The sequence below is a fragment of the Octodon degus genome, unplaced genomic scaffold, assembly GCF_000260255.1.
Source record: "Octodon degus isolate 3935 unplaced genomic scaffold, OctDeg1.0 scaffold00108, whole genome shotgun sequence".
Taxonomy (NCBI): Eukaryota; Metazoa; Chordata; class Mammalia; order Rodentia; family Octodontidae; genus Octodon; species Octodon degus.
The window spans coordinates 6,505,678-6,521,925 of record NW_004524684.1 but is presented as its reverse complement, the minus strand read 5'-3'; the positions used below and the strand labels follow the sequence as shown (position 1 = coordinate 6,521,925).

Below are 16,248 nucleotides of genomic sequence, written 5' to 3'. Positions count from 1 at the left end.
AGCATAAAGGATCAGATTGGTTTACAGATTGAGGAACAGTGACAGATATTCAGTGACATTTTAATGTCTCTGAAGAGATTGGAAGTAGAAGTAAGAAATAACACTTAGGCTTCTGCTAGTATTTATAGCAGCGATTTTTCTCTGTATACATAATTTAAGCTAAGTTCTTGGAAAGGACAAGCCACTATAGGGAGGCAGTTTTCAGTGGAGCTTGTCAGAAGGCCATGCCCTCAGGGAAGCTCTTATCATCTGCCTGCCCCTTTTTAGTCTGGGGTGTCCCTGCACCCCAGAATGGGCCTGCACTGCATGGTCACAGGTAGATAGCAGTTGCATGTGCAGCTTGTAAAGTGTAGTATAGGAAAAACACATGTATCAGGGAGGAGAACTTCTGCAAGCTTCTTAGCCTAGCATCACTCTTCTCCAAATGAGCGTATGTTTTAAACTTTTAGAGTAGTTTTCAGTCTTTACTTTGCAAAGCTACTGAAAGGTTGACAAAAAGGCTCTTCTTTCCTCCAGTCCTAGGACTCTGCTACAGTGCTAGTATAGTTCCTAGACACCTAGAGGTGGCTTGCTGAACGCCACCTCTGTGACAGGCACAAGTAAGCATGGCTTGCGCACTGCAGAGCCAGAGGTAGGACACAGCTTCCTTGATTCCTCAGCAGGCCGCAAAGTCTGGGGAAAAGGCACCAAGGACTTTGACTCATGGAGCTCTTTGTGGTCAATTCAGTGATAAATTGTGATTGATATTATGAATGAAATTATAGCCTTATTTTGAAAGCAAATAGAGAATTAAGCACAAATGAGTCTTGAAAAACTACCTACACTAGTAAAGAGCCAAGAAAAAATGCTTTAAATACTGAAAGAATTCCTAATTAAAAGAAAATTATGAAATGTAATAGTGTTTTAATATATTTATGATGGGAAAATAGGATGAAAGATAATTTTATCCAGGATGAAAAATAATTTTATATGCTACAAATGGAAACTCTTTTCCCTTAGCCCCAGAGTTGTCTACGTCAATAGACCCATGTGTGGTTCCTCCTTTTGCTTTTCTTTTACTTTCTTTTTTTCTTTTCCTTTTCTTTTCTTTCCTCTCTTCCCTTTCCACTCCTTTCTTCTTTCCTCCTTCCTTTTTGCTTTCCTCACCATGAGAAGAGTAAACTCTTAGTCTCTAAAACTTCTCCCCAGTTTTAGATTTCAGTCTTTTTGTTACTTCTTAAAACTGGATGTTTCATTGGTTTAGAAAATCTGCATTTCCCATATTTAAAGAACCAACTAAACATTGCCAAATTTTTATATTTTTAAATGCAGGGAAACAGAAACACGATAATATAGTCAGTATTTCTCTTGTTGTTTTATTTGCAGATTCAAGAATGGCTGTGTTTAAATTGCCAAACTCAGAGAGCAATCTCAGGACAGCTTGGAGACATGGGAAGAATGCCCCCTGCACCCTCTGCACCCAAAGCATCCCCTGTGCCTGGCCTTGCAGAACCTCCACCTCAGAAAGCAGTGGAGAAAGCAGTAGCCGCTGCTCAGGGAAAAGCGAAACAGAAGGAAGCAGAAGTAAAAACCGAGGCCGTAAAGCCCTCTCCAGAAAGAGTAAAAGCAACAGCTGCAAGTGAAAAGACTCCTAAGATATCCTCAGATCTAAGAGAAGAGAGTAAGCTTGAGAAAGACGAAGTTTCAACCCTTCCAGGAAAAAAGCCACTGTCCAAAGAAGAAAAGCCCCTTTCAGAAGAGAGAATGTTAACCACCAAAGAAAAGAAGCCACTTCCTGCAGAAAAGAAGCCAGCCCTTGAGGAAGAAAGGCCGATGCCTGAAGACAAAAAGTTACTACGCCCAGAATCAGAAGCACTGGCCCCAGAAGAGAAGGAACAGCATCAGGTAGTGGAACCTCAAGCACAGGTTGCCCAAGAGAAACCCAGTGGCAGGGGTGCTCCTGAGACACCGCAAGTGGAGAAGCAACCCCAGGCCCAGACAGAAGCTTCACCACCAGGCCAGGCAGACACTTTGCCCGAGGAGAAGGCTCAGACAACTATGGGGAAGGAGCAGCCACAGGCAGCAGGCTCAGCAAAACCTGAGCAGACAGAACCTAGGAAAGAAAAAGCAGTAAGTTGTGTTTGCTTAACTTCACAGTCCTATGGAACGTGCTGAATCCTCCTTAGTATGTAGATCACCCAGGTGAACATAATGAATTTTGGCCTCCACATAATGAATTTTGTTTCCAGAGAAGTGTTTTTTTTTTTCTTTTGCTAAATTCAAACAACTTTGGCCTTTTGATAGCTTAATCAAGTATACATATAAATATAAAACTTATCAATTGCACTGATATAATAATGTATCAAAATCATATAGTAATAAAGGGGCCTGGAATATAGCTCAGTGGCATAAGCGCCTGCCCGGCAAGCACAAGGTCCCAAGTTAGATTGTCAGTAACACACACACACACACACACACACACACACACACTAATAAATTTCTTAGTTTTAAGTTACCCTTTTTTCTCCACAATGGACTTAACAATCAGCATTTTTTTTAAGATAAAGTAACATATTTTTCTGTAAGTTTCTGTTTTCTTATCCTTTTGGCTTTGTGAGAAGCAGGTGTCTGTCCCACAGGAAAGCTGTCATGATGTCACTAAGCCTAACATGATTGTCAACAAAAGAGAAGTATGACTTAGGCTGCAGTCACTGTAAACTTTATGAAGGAGGCTGTTCTAATATTTAGTGTGATTTTAACATTCTGGTAGGAGTTTTGTCCAAAATACTTAATAGTAAGAATTATCTACAATCCAAACATAATCTGGCAATATATATATATATTTTTTTTCTTTAATAGCAATTTTTAAGAGTATGCCATTTCAACTAATATTTATTCATACAATTGTACCATTGTTAATGGAAGTCTGCTTTGTTAGAGGTACAAACAATCTTGCATCTTATATAATTGGATTATTTTAATTCACAGAGCAATAATTATTTTTAGGAAAATTAAATGTTTTAGTAAAACTCTTAACTATAAACTATGTTACACATTTGACTTGACTGTTCCTGTTATTTTATTTGTGTATAGTTTTACACATGCTCACTAACCCACCTCCAGTAAGTGATGCACTGCACATTAACTCCTCATCTTCTTCTGTTTTGCCATTGAGTTTTATCACCATCCATGAAGGCAAATATCCCACTTGGAAATTTGAAATCTAATGTACTCCCGAATCTGAACTCTTTTGAATATTAATGTGAGGTACACATGGGAAATTCCAACCCAGACCTTGTACAATAGGTGTCAGTCACATTAAAAACTGTGGAATTATGAAGAGTATATGAAATATAGATGAATTTAATACTTAGACTAGGATTCCATTCTTAAATACTTTATTATATGCATGCAAATATCCTAAAATCTAAAAACAATAATCTGAATTCCTAATTACTTCTGGTATCCAAGAATTTTGAATAAGGGATATGAACCCTACATTTTTTATCAGTTGAATATTTGTACTACTTTGCTATTGCATTATTGCACTATATAGCATTCAAAGAATGAAAAATAAGTCAGTGAAATGAACTAAAGTGACAATTCTATTGTATATTTAGAGGTAGGTATAAATAGTTTCACAATAAAATATTATTAATAGTATTTCACAGAAGCCATTATGCATTTTGGGGGACGTTTTCGTAACCCAGACTGGCCTTGAATATATTATGTAGACTGGCCTGGCCTTGGACTTATGGAAGCCCTCCTACCTCAGCCTTTGAAGTGCTATGATTATAGGCATGTGCCACCACACCTGGCTTCCTTAAACATTTTAATTTTGTAATGAAGTTGTATATTATAGCTCTTCAGCTTCGAAGTTAGGTTGCGTGAACATTAAATTACTAATAGTATGTTGTTTAATCACTATGTGTAACAAACACAGGATACCTCACCAAGTATATAGGAGACACTGAAGAAATGAATCAAATGTTATACTTACCAAATCTTGTGACCTGATTTCCAAGTATACAGATGAGCACCATTTATAAAAAACTGTGGAAATTGTACATATATTCTCTGATAGGTTCATTCTTCATGTGGAAGTTTTTTTAATGGATTACAATGTTATAATGTTCTCAATTTTTTAAGGCTAGCATGTGTCATTTTATGTAGCATAGTCATATGATGATTTCAAACTATCTTCAAAGGGCTATTTGCACACTGTAGTTCTCTTGAAAAGATGAATAGAGCTTAAAAATGTGTCCCTAAACACTGTTGGGTACTATACTGCTGGTGAGTAGCATTTGCTTTCTGTCAAGGGATCTAATACATGGTATATCACAGATAACCACTTGTTATCAAAAAGTTGGACTTGAGAATCCTTCTAATTTTATTTTATTTTTTTCATAATTTTATTGAGAAACAAATAGCAATGAGACATTTTCAAATCAAATTGGTAGGACAGTTTCAATAATTACACTTTGCATACATTCTTCCTACAGGTTAGTTGCTGTACAAGATGTGGACGTGATATTCTATTTACAAACACCATTAGAACAAATCACTCTATTCATTAAGAGCATGTAACTATATATCTATCCTAACCACTTTGAATACACAGATACAAAATGGACATTCATCTGCATCCCCTTTTTTTGTTAAGTTCCGTTATTTGAATATTATAGGTTTGTAAACTCAGCAAAATATTCTAAAAGAGTCCAGTAGCCCATAATAGTATTGGGTGTTCTGCTTGACTGGCAATGTCAGAAATTGTTGACCTGAGTCCCCTATAGCTCAACATAACAGCATGGTTTTACATCTTATATTTCGTTTTTATACTTTTCTGCTGGATGGTTAAGACCAAGATAAAGCAGGACCTATGCAACAAGAGTTGTAGCTTTTGGGTCTGATAAGGTCAGTGAAATCCCCTCAGGATTTATCCTGAGATCCTGTACCTCAGATTGTAGAACCTTTGTCAGTGTCAGCCATGTGATGAGTCACGGCCATTGCTTGGCCATTGTGCTCTCTGTGAAAGCCTGAGAGAATGTTTTCTCTCTATGTGACTCTCCTTAGGCACACTCTACATCATCCATCACTTTCCTCTTTGACCCCATAATCTCCTTGATCAGAAAATTTGGGACACTACCGAGTTACATAATGTAACAGTATAAGCTCTCCTATGTCCTGAGTCTTAACTGACCTTGGAAGGCTAGGGCCAGAAAGTTGGCTTTCCTTGTAGCCCTCCTTTTTCTCTAATTTTGGTCTGCAAATTTAGGTTGTTAACCATCCAGAAGACAAGCTTATTATTATTACCATACAACCTAGGCTGTTAAGCTTAGCCGCACTATCTGCTGAATATCAAACATCTTAGGCATAACATGGAAAAGGTATTTTTCATCAAGTATTGATATGTTGAACTTTAATTCCCTACAGAATATGATAAAACACATTTAAATATTAGAATATATTTTAAAAATAGGCATAAAGAATTCTATACTTCTTATGTTTACACATAAGTCCGAAAATCTCACCATATACAACCTTGAAGCAGGACAGTCACACAATATTCCTTTTCCTGTCTCTTTCCTTCATTCAACACCCCCTTCTTTTTGAACAACCATCTACTTGAGAGACATCATAGCAACAACTGGCATGTCGTGACAAGCAGCCCGTATTCGGAAGACCAGAATGACAGGCACTCCAAGCATGAAACTACTATTACAGATTACCATCTGCAGTGCAGTTGCTTAGTTCACAGGTATCAGTATATATAGGTAGTCAGGGTGAGAATCTTTCCAATTAACTGCTATATTCAAAAATCTTCTGGAGATTCTCAGGATAATTGCCTTGCCCATCTTCTACATATAACTGTATGGCTTGACATTGTCATGTTTCCTAGCTCTTCTACTTTCTCTCTCTTGATTAGTTAGTCCTTGAGGTCCTGCTTTCCTTTTACTTGTATTATACCTTTCTATTTGTATTTCTTCTTTTGAGTTCTTATACTAGGGAAACTATATGATATTTACACATGTATGTCTGGTTTATTTCACTTCTGAGTATGTTCAAGTGGCATCCACTTCAATATAAAAGCTTCGAGTTTTCTAATTTTATTTTAAATGGGTTAAATTTTATATTCTTCATTTTACATAAATTTGCCATGAGTTAATCAATAAACCTCTATAAAATAATTTTATTTACTTCCTGTGTTAGAATGCCTTCTGCTACCTCAGCAATATCCTGAGACTCTCTGCCCAGTCCTGGCCAACTTATAGCTGATGCAGTAACTGAGTTTCACATGTACCAGTAACTGGGAACTAAAGTAATATTTTCCTTTAGCAAAAGTAATTTTAGTTGGAGAAGTGACTCTTCATTATTTAATGTGCAGAGGAGGCTTTGTTCACTAAAATATGTGTACTTTGATTAAATGAATCAGTTAACATTGAGGATATATTTTTATTGGTATAGTTTTTGGAATATTTTATTTTTTTAGATAGAAATAGAGAATATTATGTACTATGTACCAATCCATAATTTAATTCTCTTACTACCAAACCATTGACTACTTACTTGTTCTCATAACTTTTCCACAGACCTTCTACAATTGTTTTTTTCCTTCCAATGTTTGTTGGTAAAGGAATGCAATTTAAGTTCACCATATTATTTCCCACATTTTGCTTTAGTCATGCCTTTATGACAGGAAAAACATTCCCTCAAATCGTGTGTCTTTTCTATAATTAAGTAAGAGCATTTAAGAGAACACTCAAATATTTTTAATCCAATTTAGTCAAAAGTGATGGAGTACTCCAGAGCATACTTGCTGAATGTCATCGGGGCTTGTGGTGGTCCTATGGTGCTTGGCTGCAACTCCAGAGCGCATTACATGCTTAGCTTGGCTTTTGTATGTGCAACGAGGGACGTAGTGCTGCATCTCAAGTTGTTTCCTTGATAGTATCAAATATTCTGGGCCAGCGTCATGTCACATTTGGTTTAATTTGTCATTATTTTTACCCTGTTATGTTTCTTATGTAAGTCCAGTCACTATATGAAAAGAATCTGTTTCCTTCATAGATTTGATACTTTATTATATTTTATCAACACGTGATTCTTTTGCAGGTATATATTGCCTACTGCTTACCACTTATAGAAAGAGTTGTTTGCTTAAAACAACTGAACAACGAGCTTGAGCATAAAGTATCACACAAGGTGACTATCTCTCTACCTAGCTGCTTCTTGGAGTCAGACTTTCAGTGTTTGCCCAGGATTCCCATAGACCATGTGACCTAACATCAAGAAACAAAGGAGTACTGATGCTGATCTATTTATAATATCGAGAAACTTTAACTTTCTTTGGATTTTAAGACTTACAATAAAAGTCTTAATGTTTCCTCATTGTCCTTTGACCATTTGCCCATCATCAGTAGCCTCACACCACAGGGGAGGTCCCACCCCACAATGGGAAGTGCTGCTAACCCAGCCTTCTTAGCCCTCTGCAGTCTGGGTCTAGTTTAAGTGGAAATGAAAACCAAACACTTGCTGCCTGTAATTCCTAAACACAGATCAAGCTGGCACCATGCCACCTGCACTTAGCCTCCCGTATGCTGATGTGGCACCTTCACCTCACCCTACTGGGGACACAGTGAGACCCCAGGCCACTGTGCTGGCCCCTCCTCCATAGTCCAGTGGTGCCACCTCTTTGACCACTGAACTGCCTGTGTGGATTAGCTTTTAATTAGTTTTTGTCAAAATAAAGATAATTCTTAATGTGCTCTTTATATTTGCATATAACCTATGTTCTTGGCATTGTAAATTCTTTACATAACTACTGACCAGGTGAATATCATGATGGCTGTGGGAAATCAGATAGAAAGATGCAGAAATCCAATTTGTACACCCCAGCCCCATATCTGGAAAGCGTGGAGGCAGCACTGCTGCAGTCTGACCATCAGGGCTGTGCCCGCCACCCTTCATCACCTAGGATGCTGTGGCCCGTGCCCTTTACCTTGTCATAGTCAGCTGTCTCCCTCCGCAACTCCTACCACAACCCTACTTCATGCAGTTTTTACATACTCATGTGATCTTCTTTATTCACTTGTCTGTCCTGTGTTGTCTTATTATTGCATGTTTTAACATTTATTTGTTGCCACAACATTTTGTTTGTTCAAGTTGTACAAAATGTATTAGTTGAAGAGAATTAGGATTGATCCTGAAATATAATAAAGAATGTTAAAATATACACTTTCTTAATATTTCTACAAGTCATGGTACTACCCAATTCTCTTCTATACTTAAGCTGAATATTTTTTTTTTTTTTTTTTTTTTTTTTTGGTGGAACCGGGGATTGAACTCAGACCTTTATGGTTGCCATCTCCCCCCAGCCCCAAGCAGAATATTCTTTAACGCTACATTTGATATATTGCACTGAAATACTATAGCTCCCTTGATGTCAGAGCAGTGAGACTCTATGCTAAATAGGCTGAAGCATGTTCTTTAATTTCTGCTTCAAATGACTTAAAATATTAATATGCAGATCTAATACTGTTGTATGCAGTGACCATACAGTCAGACAGGGTGAGACATAATCAGGTTTTCTGTAGTGACATTGTGGTGGGAATGTTTGAGCTTTCCCTTTAAGCCCTGTGAATTTTATGGACTCATCTTGTTTGGAATGTTTCAAGCACCCAGATTATCAACTCATGCACAAAAACTTTGTGTAAATGATAAAAGATTATGAATTTGTTATGTAATTTTAGTCTATCAAAAATAAATGGCTTTGGGAAAAGTAACCTAAAATGTAATACATTTTCTTTGCATCCTTTTGAATATAACCTAGAATTCAATTCTTAATATGTCAAACTAGTCAAAAAGCTACTGTTTGCCTTCAGTAAGAACAGATAAAAGCTTTGCTGTTATTGACAAGGGCAGAGCAAACTTGACAGTTCAAAGATGTCTTGGCACACTGTCCATCACAAGTAACATCTTAAGGATGTATACTAGTGGGAGGGTTTCATGTGGCCCAACTCATCACTACCTTCCTCTATGTCAGAAAATGGGTGTGAGGTGTTGGAAGGAAAAGGAATTCTTCACTCTCTACTATTAGATAGTAATTGATAAATGAATCTTAGCCACTGGAAATTTTGTGTAATTTTTAGATACACATGCCAAAGAAGTCATAATTCTATTCATGGGGAAAGTGCCAGATGTGGTAACAACAGAAGTCAGCATAGGAGAGTATGTTCTTCAATGTTATTTTATAAAAGAGAGCTAGATGTGGTGGCACACACCTGTAATGCCAGCACTCTGGGAGGCTGAGGAAGGAGAATCACAAATCTGAGGCTGGCTAAAGGAGACACTGTCAAACCTTTAAAAAGATTGGTTGGCAATATAGCTCAATGCAAAATGCTGGTTTCAACCTTCAATGCTTCCAAAAAAGCAAAAAACAAGTTTCCTTAGAGAAAATGAAAACCAATAAAGCTATTTTAAAAATATATGGTTAAATCATAGCCATTCATGCTCATTGTCTCCGTTGAAGACAAAAATAAAATTCCCATACAAATGAACATACTTGGTATTTTATTTTTATATAGTTAGAGGCTATTCTAAATTGTTTGCATGTAAAGACATTGGATGAATAATACAAATGCTAATATCCTGATTGTTCAAATGAAAAAATTTAACTCAGTGATATTTATGCACACATATAAACATATAATTTAGAAAGAACCATTTTATTCAATTCAGATCATTAAATGCTATGTTACTAAATAGCTTAGTATTCTGCTTAAAATAAATATACCTCCTTATATTTTTGTAGTAACTAAGAGAAATTTCCCAATCTTTTAGTCATGTGAATTATGATATTTTCAGGAAAATGAGCTGAATTAGGCTACGTTCAGCTGAATCTTTTGATCAGAGTCCTCTAGATTTATGGCAATTCAGGTATCTATTAAGGGGAATAATTAGAGAAAACAGGATCTAAATTAACAGTTTTACATTCTTCTGTGTTTCATCTAGTGTCTCTTATGTGGCCTAATTTCTCATAGGTGCTACTAAGGAAGCAGTGTTTAGCATTATACACCAGTTGCACTGAACAATCTGCAATCCTGTGGTAATGCAGATGTCTCACAAAAGCAGGGGATAATATGCAATGGGTTAACCAAGGGCCAGGGTTAATAAGCACTTTGTTGTGCCAGTCTCTGTCTAAAACAAAGAGAAGGCTTTCCAACAAATCAGTAGCACCTATAAAGCTGAATATATACATCCCTAGAAGTGACAGGACCTGGGCAGTGTGAGATCTGATGGTTCACAAGCCTGAAGTGTAATGAAGTAGGATAGTGAACTCTGTTAGGGACCTCACACTAAAGTTAGTCATACAGGAAAAACTGACTATGGAGAGTGGCTGAGCTGCAGATCAACCACACATGTGGAACTAGAGCAAAGCTAGCCCTGAGAACACGAGGCACCAAGGTGAGCTGGGCTAACAAGTTGTTAGGCACGGGGGTTTCACCTGCCATCAACCTGCTGGTGTATAAACAAACATGCTGCAGTGGTTGAAAAGTTCCTTTTCTCCAAGAGAGAGGGCTCTGCCTGACCTCAGTTTTCTGCCTTTTCACTCTTACCTTGAGGTCCTCATGGTAACTTCCCCTAGGAGTTTCTCAAGAGCTGTGCTGCATGTGGCCACTGACATCAGTAATCTTTTTCAATATACCATAATAAATAAGCAGAAGCCATTCCTTCTGAATTTATCAGCCAAATGTCTTTTGGTCAGCTAACTTGATTTTCTGATCAGCTGCTGCCAGCATCTGATCTTAGACCCCGCAAGTATGCAGAGCAAACACAGTGGAGGCTCACCACATTACCATGTAGGAGAGACAGGGTCATTTTGGGGGTCCTCGCAGCAACATCACCACAGGTGGAGATAGAGGGTGTGGAGGACAGTGGCCTGGGCCGGGAGGACAAGTGGGTAGAAAAGAGTACTGAGGAAGGAAGGAAAACATGGGCACAGAGAGAAGCTGGGTGTGTGTGTGTGGGGGGGGTCACAGTGTAGGGATTTTGGTCTTATATATTAGTCTTTTGTCTAATATTCCTTGTACCATTTTGTATGCCTAAATCATATTCTCATTTCTGTAAAATGTGTGTGGAGCCCTTGGAATCCATTGCATAAAAGTAATTTCTCTTTCATTATTTTCAATTGCTACAAACAGTAGTTCCATTTTCTCCATATGTGCAGCTTTGAAACACAGGTTTGTGGACACAAGGAATGCAAAATGATACTTCAATTTAAATTATGAAAGATCATGTTTTGGGACCTGTTTTTCTTAGACATCTTAGAGTCCCCAGGCTCCTGGTGATGCTATTTACTGAGAGTTGGTGAGGGCTGGATGGTCCTACCTGCCTATACTGCGCCCAGAAGTGTAAGTGTGCCCTGAGTTGTGTGAAATGCAATTCCAATGAACATCTTCCCACTGAGACCACTCTGGGGATTTTCCCAGAGGGCTGTACCCCTGGCCTTTCAGAGTGTAGCTCCTGGGAATGTAGCCAAAGTGAGTTGGGTGCTCAGATCATAATCTCACCTCCAGATGAGGAACATTTTCTATAAAGACACCTAAAATGAGCCAGATAGGTCTCAGTGATCAAAATGATTGGGTGTTGCTTTGTGCACTAAAGTTGCTAAGGCTGTATTAGACTGTCCTTTGAATTGAGGCATGTTAACTCAGCAAGAACATTTGACCTTGTACTGAGCTCAGGATATATCTTTAGTCATGGGTAGTAAAGTAAAAAACTGAGATGAAAATGAATCTAAATGAGAATTAAGTCAGCAGCATTTATATCTGAGAACTCTGTAGCCAGAAGAAAAATAAAGGGAAGGAGAAAAGATGTTTTGTGTGATGTCATTACTTATGCAACCTGAGGTGTTCATTTGAGCAATAAACAGAAGAGCTTGTGCGCCCATGTGCACACATGCCCACGCACGTGCACGTGCACACACACACACGGAAACAATCAGAGCGCTCCAGGTGCAGGCCCCATGGGATCTCGGCAGCACATCAGCCAGGAAGGCCCCTGTGCTGTTACCGCTTTCCCACTGACCCTTCTCTTACAGGGTTGTGGCCATCCCACACACTCCTTCAGCCTGGCAGCTAAGGGGATCAGCTGGCCCAATGCTGCTCATGGGCATCTGTAATTAGCAGTCTCTGTGCCTAACATTCTCATGACAGACCTCTGTGGCTCTTGAGATAAATGGTGGCATCAGCACAGCACAAGGAAGGCCCCCAAGGTAAGCAGGTGGCCTGGCTCCTGGACAGTGTGTGGCCCACTGGCAGTAGTCACTTCCGGGCGGAAGGACCTGCCTTCCGCAAACACCACCAGGTGACTTCAGAATCTATGAGATGAGCAGTATGTGTGAAACAACACTGATGTGGGATGCCACAATGCTATAAATGACTGTAGAAAACAAAAGTGGAATATTTCTCTTTAGCTGAACTGATGAGTCAGAACAATTATTCTTTCTTATTTTTTCTTTTTTTTTTTTTAAGAGCAGAATATTTATTGAGAGAAAGAAAGCTTCTGTCTGAGAGAGGGACAGAAAGGGGACCCGAGCAGTTTGCCCTGTAATCATTTTAAGAGTTTAAAATTTCTAAGCATTCACTCTAAGTGGCAGAGAGAAATAATTGTAAGAACTATATCAAGAATAAACTATGTTCTATAGCTCTGAAAGTGTCCTTTAAAGGCAAGGCCTTGTTTGACTAACAAAGCAAAACCAGAACAGGAGGCCTCTGAGCGCTAGAGTGCTGTTTCTGTTATGTACATTTCCCACCACCCAGCCAAGCACCAGGCTCTTCTTCTTGATTGTTTCTCACTTTGGCCTGACTTAATAATCCAGAGAGGTAATGCTAATAGAAAATCACCATGAACTTTTTTTTCTCTTACAATTGTAGCTCGTTCCATAGTAAAGAGATTGAGAAACAGTACTTGGAAAGCAAAGTTAAATGTGCAAGAGTAAAATACTAATGGAAGAAACTCAGAGATCATGAAGAAGTGAGATGTAAATTAACTTTTAAAGTGAACATTAGCTTCATCAGTATATTCCCACTATTTTAATTTTTTACTCTCACTTGAATTTTAAAATACTGCCCTGTCGTTGAGTGGCTCCCAGACCCTCATGGTTATGTGGGCAGGGAAAGGCGAATGTCCAGTGCCACTATCTTAAGTGTTCCTGTGTCTTTTCCTTCCCGCTAGGACAAGGAAGAGGACAAGTCAGACACCTCCAGTTCTCAGCAGCCTAAAAGCCCACAAGGCCTGAGTGACACCGGATATTCTTCAGATGGAATATCGGGGTCCCTTGGTGAAATCCCAAGTCTGATTCCTAGCGATGAGAAGGACCTGCTCAAGGAACTCAAAAAGGACTCTTTTTCTCAAGAATGCAGCCCACCCAGCCCCACAGACCTGGCCAAGCTAGAAAGCACCGTCCTCTCCATTCTGGAGGCCCAGGCAGCTACCAGGGCTGATGAAACCTCGGACAGGAAGATGCAGCCCCGCGAGGTCTCTCCCGAGCAGCCCAGGGACTCACAGAAAGCTCCGCTGCCCTCCAAAGTCCCAGAGAGGCCTGCTGCCCAGGAGGAGCTCAAGGCAAGCCAGGAAGAAAAGAGAGATGTTTCCAGGAAGGGGGCCCGGCAGGGCGTGCCCGGTGGCCAGGGTCCCTCTGAGAGGGCTAGGCTGGTGGGCGACAGTCGTGCCTCGCTGGAGGACAGCAGCGAAAGCGAAACCTCGCCAGTGCCAGCCAGGAAACGCCGGGCCAGCGTGGGCTCCTCCAGTAGTGAGGAGGACAAGCAGGAGGTCAGCGCGGGCTCTGGGGACGAGGAGGACTTCATTCGCAAACAAATCCTGGAGATGAGTGCGGACGAGGACGCCTCAGGCTCGGATGATGACGGGGCGCTGCGACGACGGCGGCTGCCAGAGCCCGGGGCCCAAGAAGGCACAAGGGGCAGGGGCAGGGCTATGGCCGGACGCCACCGCCGCCCCACACGCAAGCCCGGCCCTTGCTTGGAGGAGGAGGCGGGCCGCCGGCACTCGTGGCACGATGAGGAAGACGAGGCCTTTGATGACAGCCCCGAGGGCAAGGCCAGGGAGACCAAGAGCCAGGAGGGCGAGGAGCCAGCACCAGCTGGTGGGGGCCTGCGGCGCTTCAAGACCATCGAGCTGAGCATGGCTGAGCAGCGGCGCGCCGCGCTGTTCCCGGAGGAGGAGCCGGAACTGGAGATGGAGAGCCTGACGGACTCGCCAGAGGACCGCTCGCGGGGCGAGGGCTCCTCCAGCCTGCACGCATCCAGCTTCACGCCAGGCACCTCGCCCACGTCCGTGTCATCGCTGGATGAGGACAGCGACAGCAGCCCGAGCCACCGGCGGGGCGAGGGCAAGCAGCCGCGCAAGGCTCGGCACCGCAGCCACGGGCCCCCGCTGCCCACCATCGAGGACTCCTCGGAGGAGGAGGAGCTACGTGAGGAGGAGCAGCTGCTGCGGGAGCAGGAGCGGCAGCGCGAGGTGGAGCAGCAGCAGCGTAAGGGCGCCGGCCGGAAGTCCAAGAAGGATAAGGAGGAGCTGCGAGCGCAGCGCCGGCGTGAGCGGCCCAAGACACCGCCCAGCACGCTGTCACCCATAGAGGACGCATCTCCCACGGAGGAGCTGCGACAAGCGGCCGAGATGCAGGAGCTGCAGCGCTCTTCCTGCTCTGAGTACTCGCCCAGCCTCGAGTCCGACCCCGATGGCTTCGAGATCAGCCCCGAGAAAATCATCGAGGTGCAGAAGGTCTACAGACTACCGGCTGCTGTGTCACTGCGCTCGCCCACAGAGGAACAGCCGGTGGGGCCAGAGGAAGATGCCCGGAAGGCACCGAGGAGTGCCAAGGAGATGTACGAAGACGTTGTGCACAGGCCACACAGGTACAGGGCGCTCCCAGCCACGGGTGAGCGGGATGAGGCATTCGAGAAGGAGCCACTGTATGGCGGGATGCTGATTGAGGATTACATCTATGAGTCGCTCGTGGAGGACGCACTCACGGGACCCACGAACGGCAGCGTCCTGGCGGGGCCCGAGGAGGAGCCTGGACTAGAGCTGCCGAGAGTGAGAGAGCCAAAGGCAGGGCTTCCAGAGCACATTTATGAGGACTCCATGCAGATCACGGACTTCCAGAAGGAGTTCTACGAGCTGGAGAGCTTGCACGTGGCTGTGCCTCAGGAGGACATCGTGTCGAGCTCCTACATTATCCCTGAGAGCCACGAGATAGTGGATCTGGATACGCTGGTGACGGCCACCAGTGAGGAGAAAGAATTGCTGGATGCTGATGCTGCCTATGAGCAGCTCCTGAGGCGGCGGCTGCAGCTGAGTGCCGCACCCCCCACGGGGGACGAGGTGACAGCAGCCGGGGAGGATCTGGACCTGGACCGCGCTCCCGATGCCTCGCTCACCTCTAGCATCCTCTCGGGGGCGTCACTGACAGACTCGACGAGCAGCGCCACCCTCTCCATCCCGGACGTGCGAATAACCCAGCACTTCTCCACAGAAGAAATCGAGGATGAGTATGTGACGGACTACACGAGAGAAATCCAAGAGATCATTGCCCATGAGTCCCTGATCCTGACCTGCGTGGAGAGCGCAGCCCCACTGCCACCCTCGGACTCACCCTCACCCTCACTTGCATCCTCACTGTCCTCACTGTGCACCACAGACAGCTCGTCACCTGCCGCCAGCCTGGATGTGGCCTCCACTGAGCCCGGGACCCTGATGGCCACGAGCGAGCCTTCCGTGGAACTCTCTTCATGCACGTACCTCCCAGGCAGCGTCATTGACTATCCCGAGGAAATAAGCAGACCCCTGGAGCAAGCTGTCTCCCTGGGAAGCAGGGATGTTGCGGGTCCTGCTGTGACCTTAGCTGACAGGCCCCCTCCAGGCACAGAGCCGTTGGGCACCAAAGTGGCTTGGACTGTGTCTGAAGAAGAGCCATTGGGCAAAGCTCAGAAGGAAACCGACAGTGGGATTATTCTGGAAGTATTAGAAGCTTACAGAGATGAAAGGAAGGAGTCTGAGGCCGAAGCAAGACAAGCAAGCTTATCGGAAGCTGTGTCTGGCCAACCCATCACCCCTGCTCCTACAGTGCCCACCCTGCTGAAGGAGCAGCCAGTATCTGCACGCTTCGAATCCAGGGAGGTCCTGCGGCAAGGAGGCCCACCTTCGCAGTTACCGCTAGGCAGTCACTCTGTGTCCTTCCCACCCACC

At 42.9% G+C, this 16,248-nt stretch overlaps 1 protein-coding gene across 1 annotated transcript in view; it reads left to right on the top strand.

The window, feature by feature from the left end:
* Pclo (piccolo presynaptic cytomatrix protein) overlaps positions 1-16,248 on the top strand; it is a 488,156-nt gene that overhangs the window by 284,193 nt on the left and 187,715 nt on the right. Inside the window, exons 4-5 of the mRNA XM_023724320.1 lie at positions 1,366-2,109; positions 13,216-16,239. Coding sequence (XP_023580088.1) covers positions 1,366-2,109; positions 13,216-16,239 — 3,768 coding nt within the window. The remainder of the gene's footprint in view (positions 1-1,365; positions 2,110-13,215; positions 16,240-16,248) is intronic.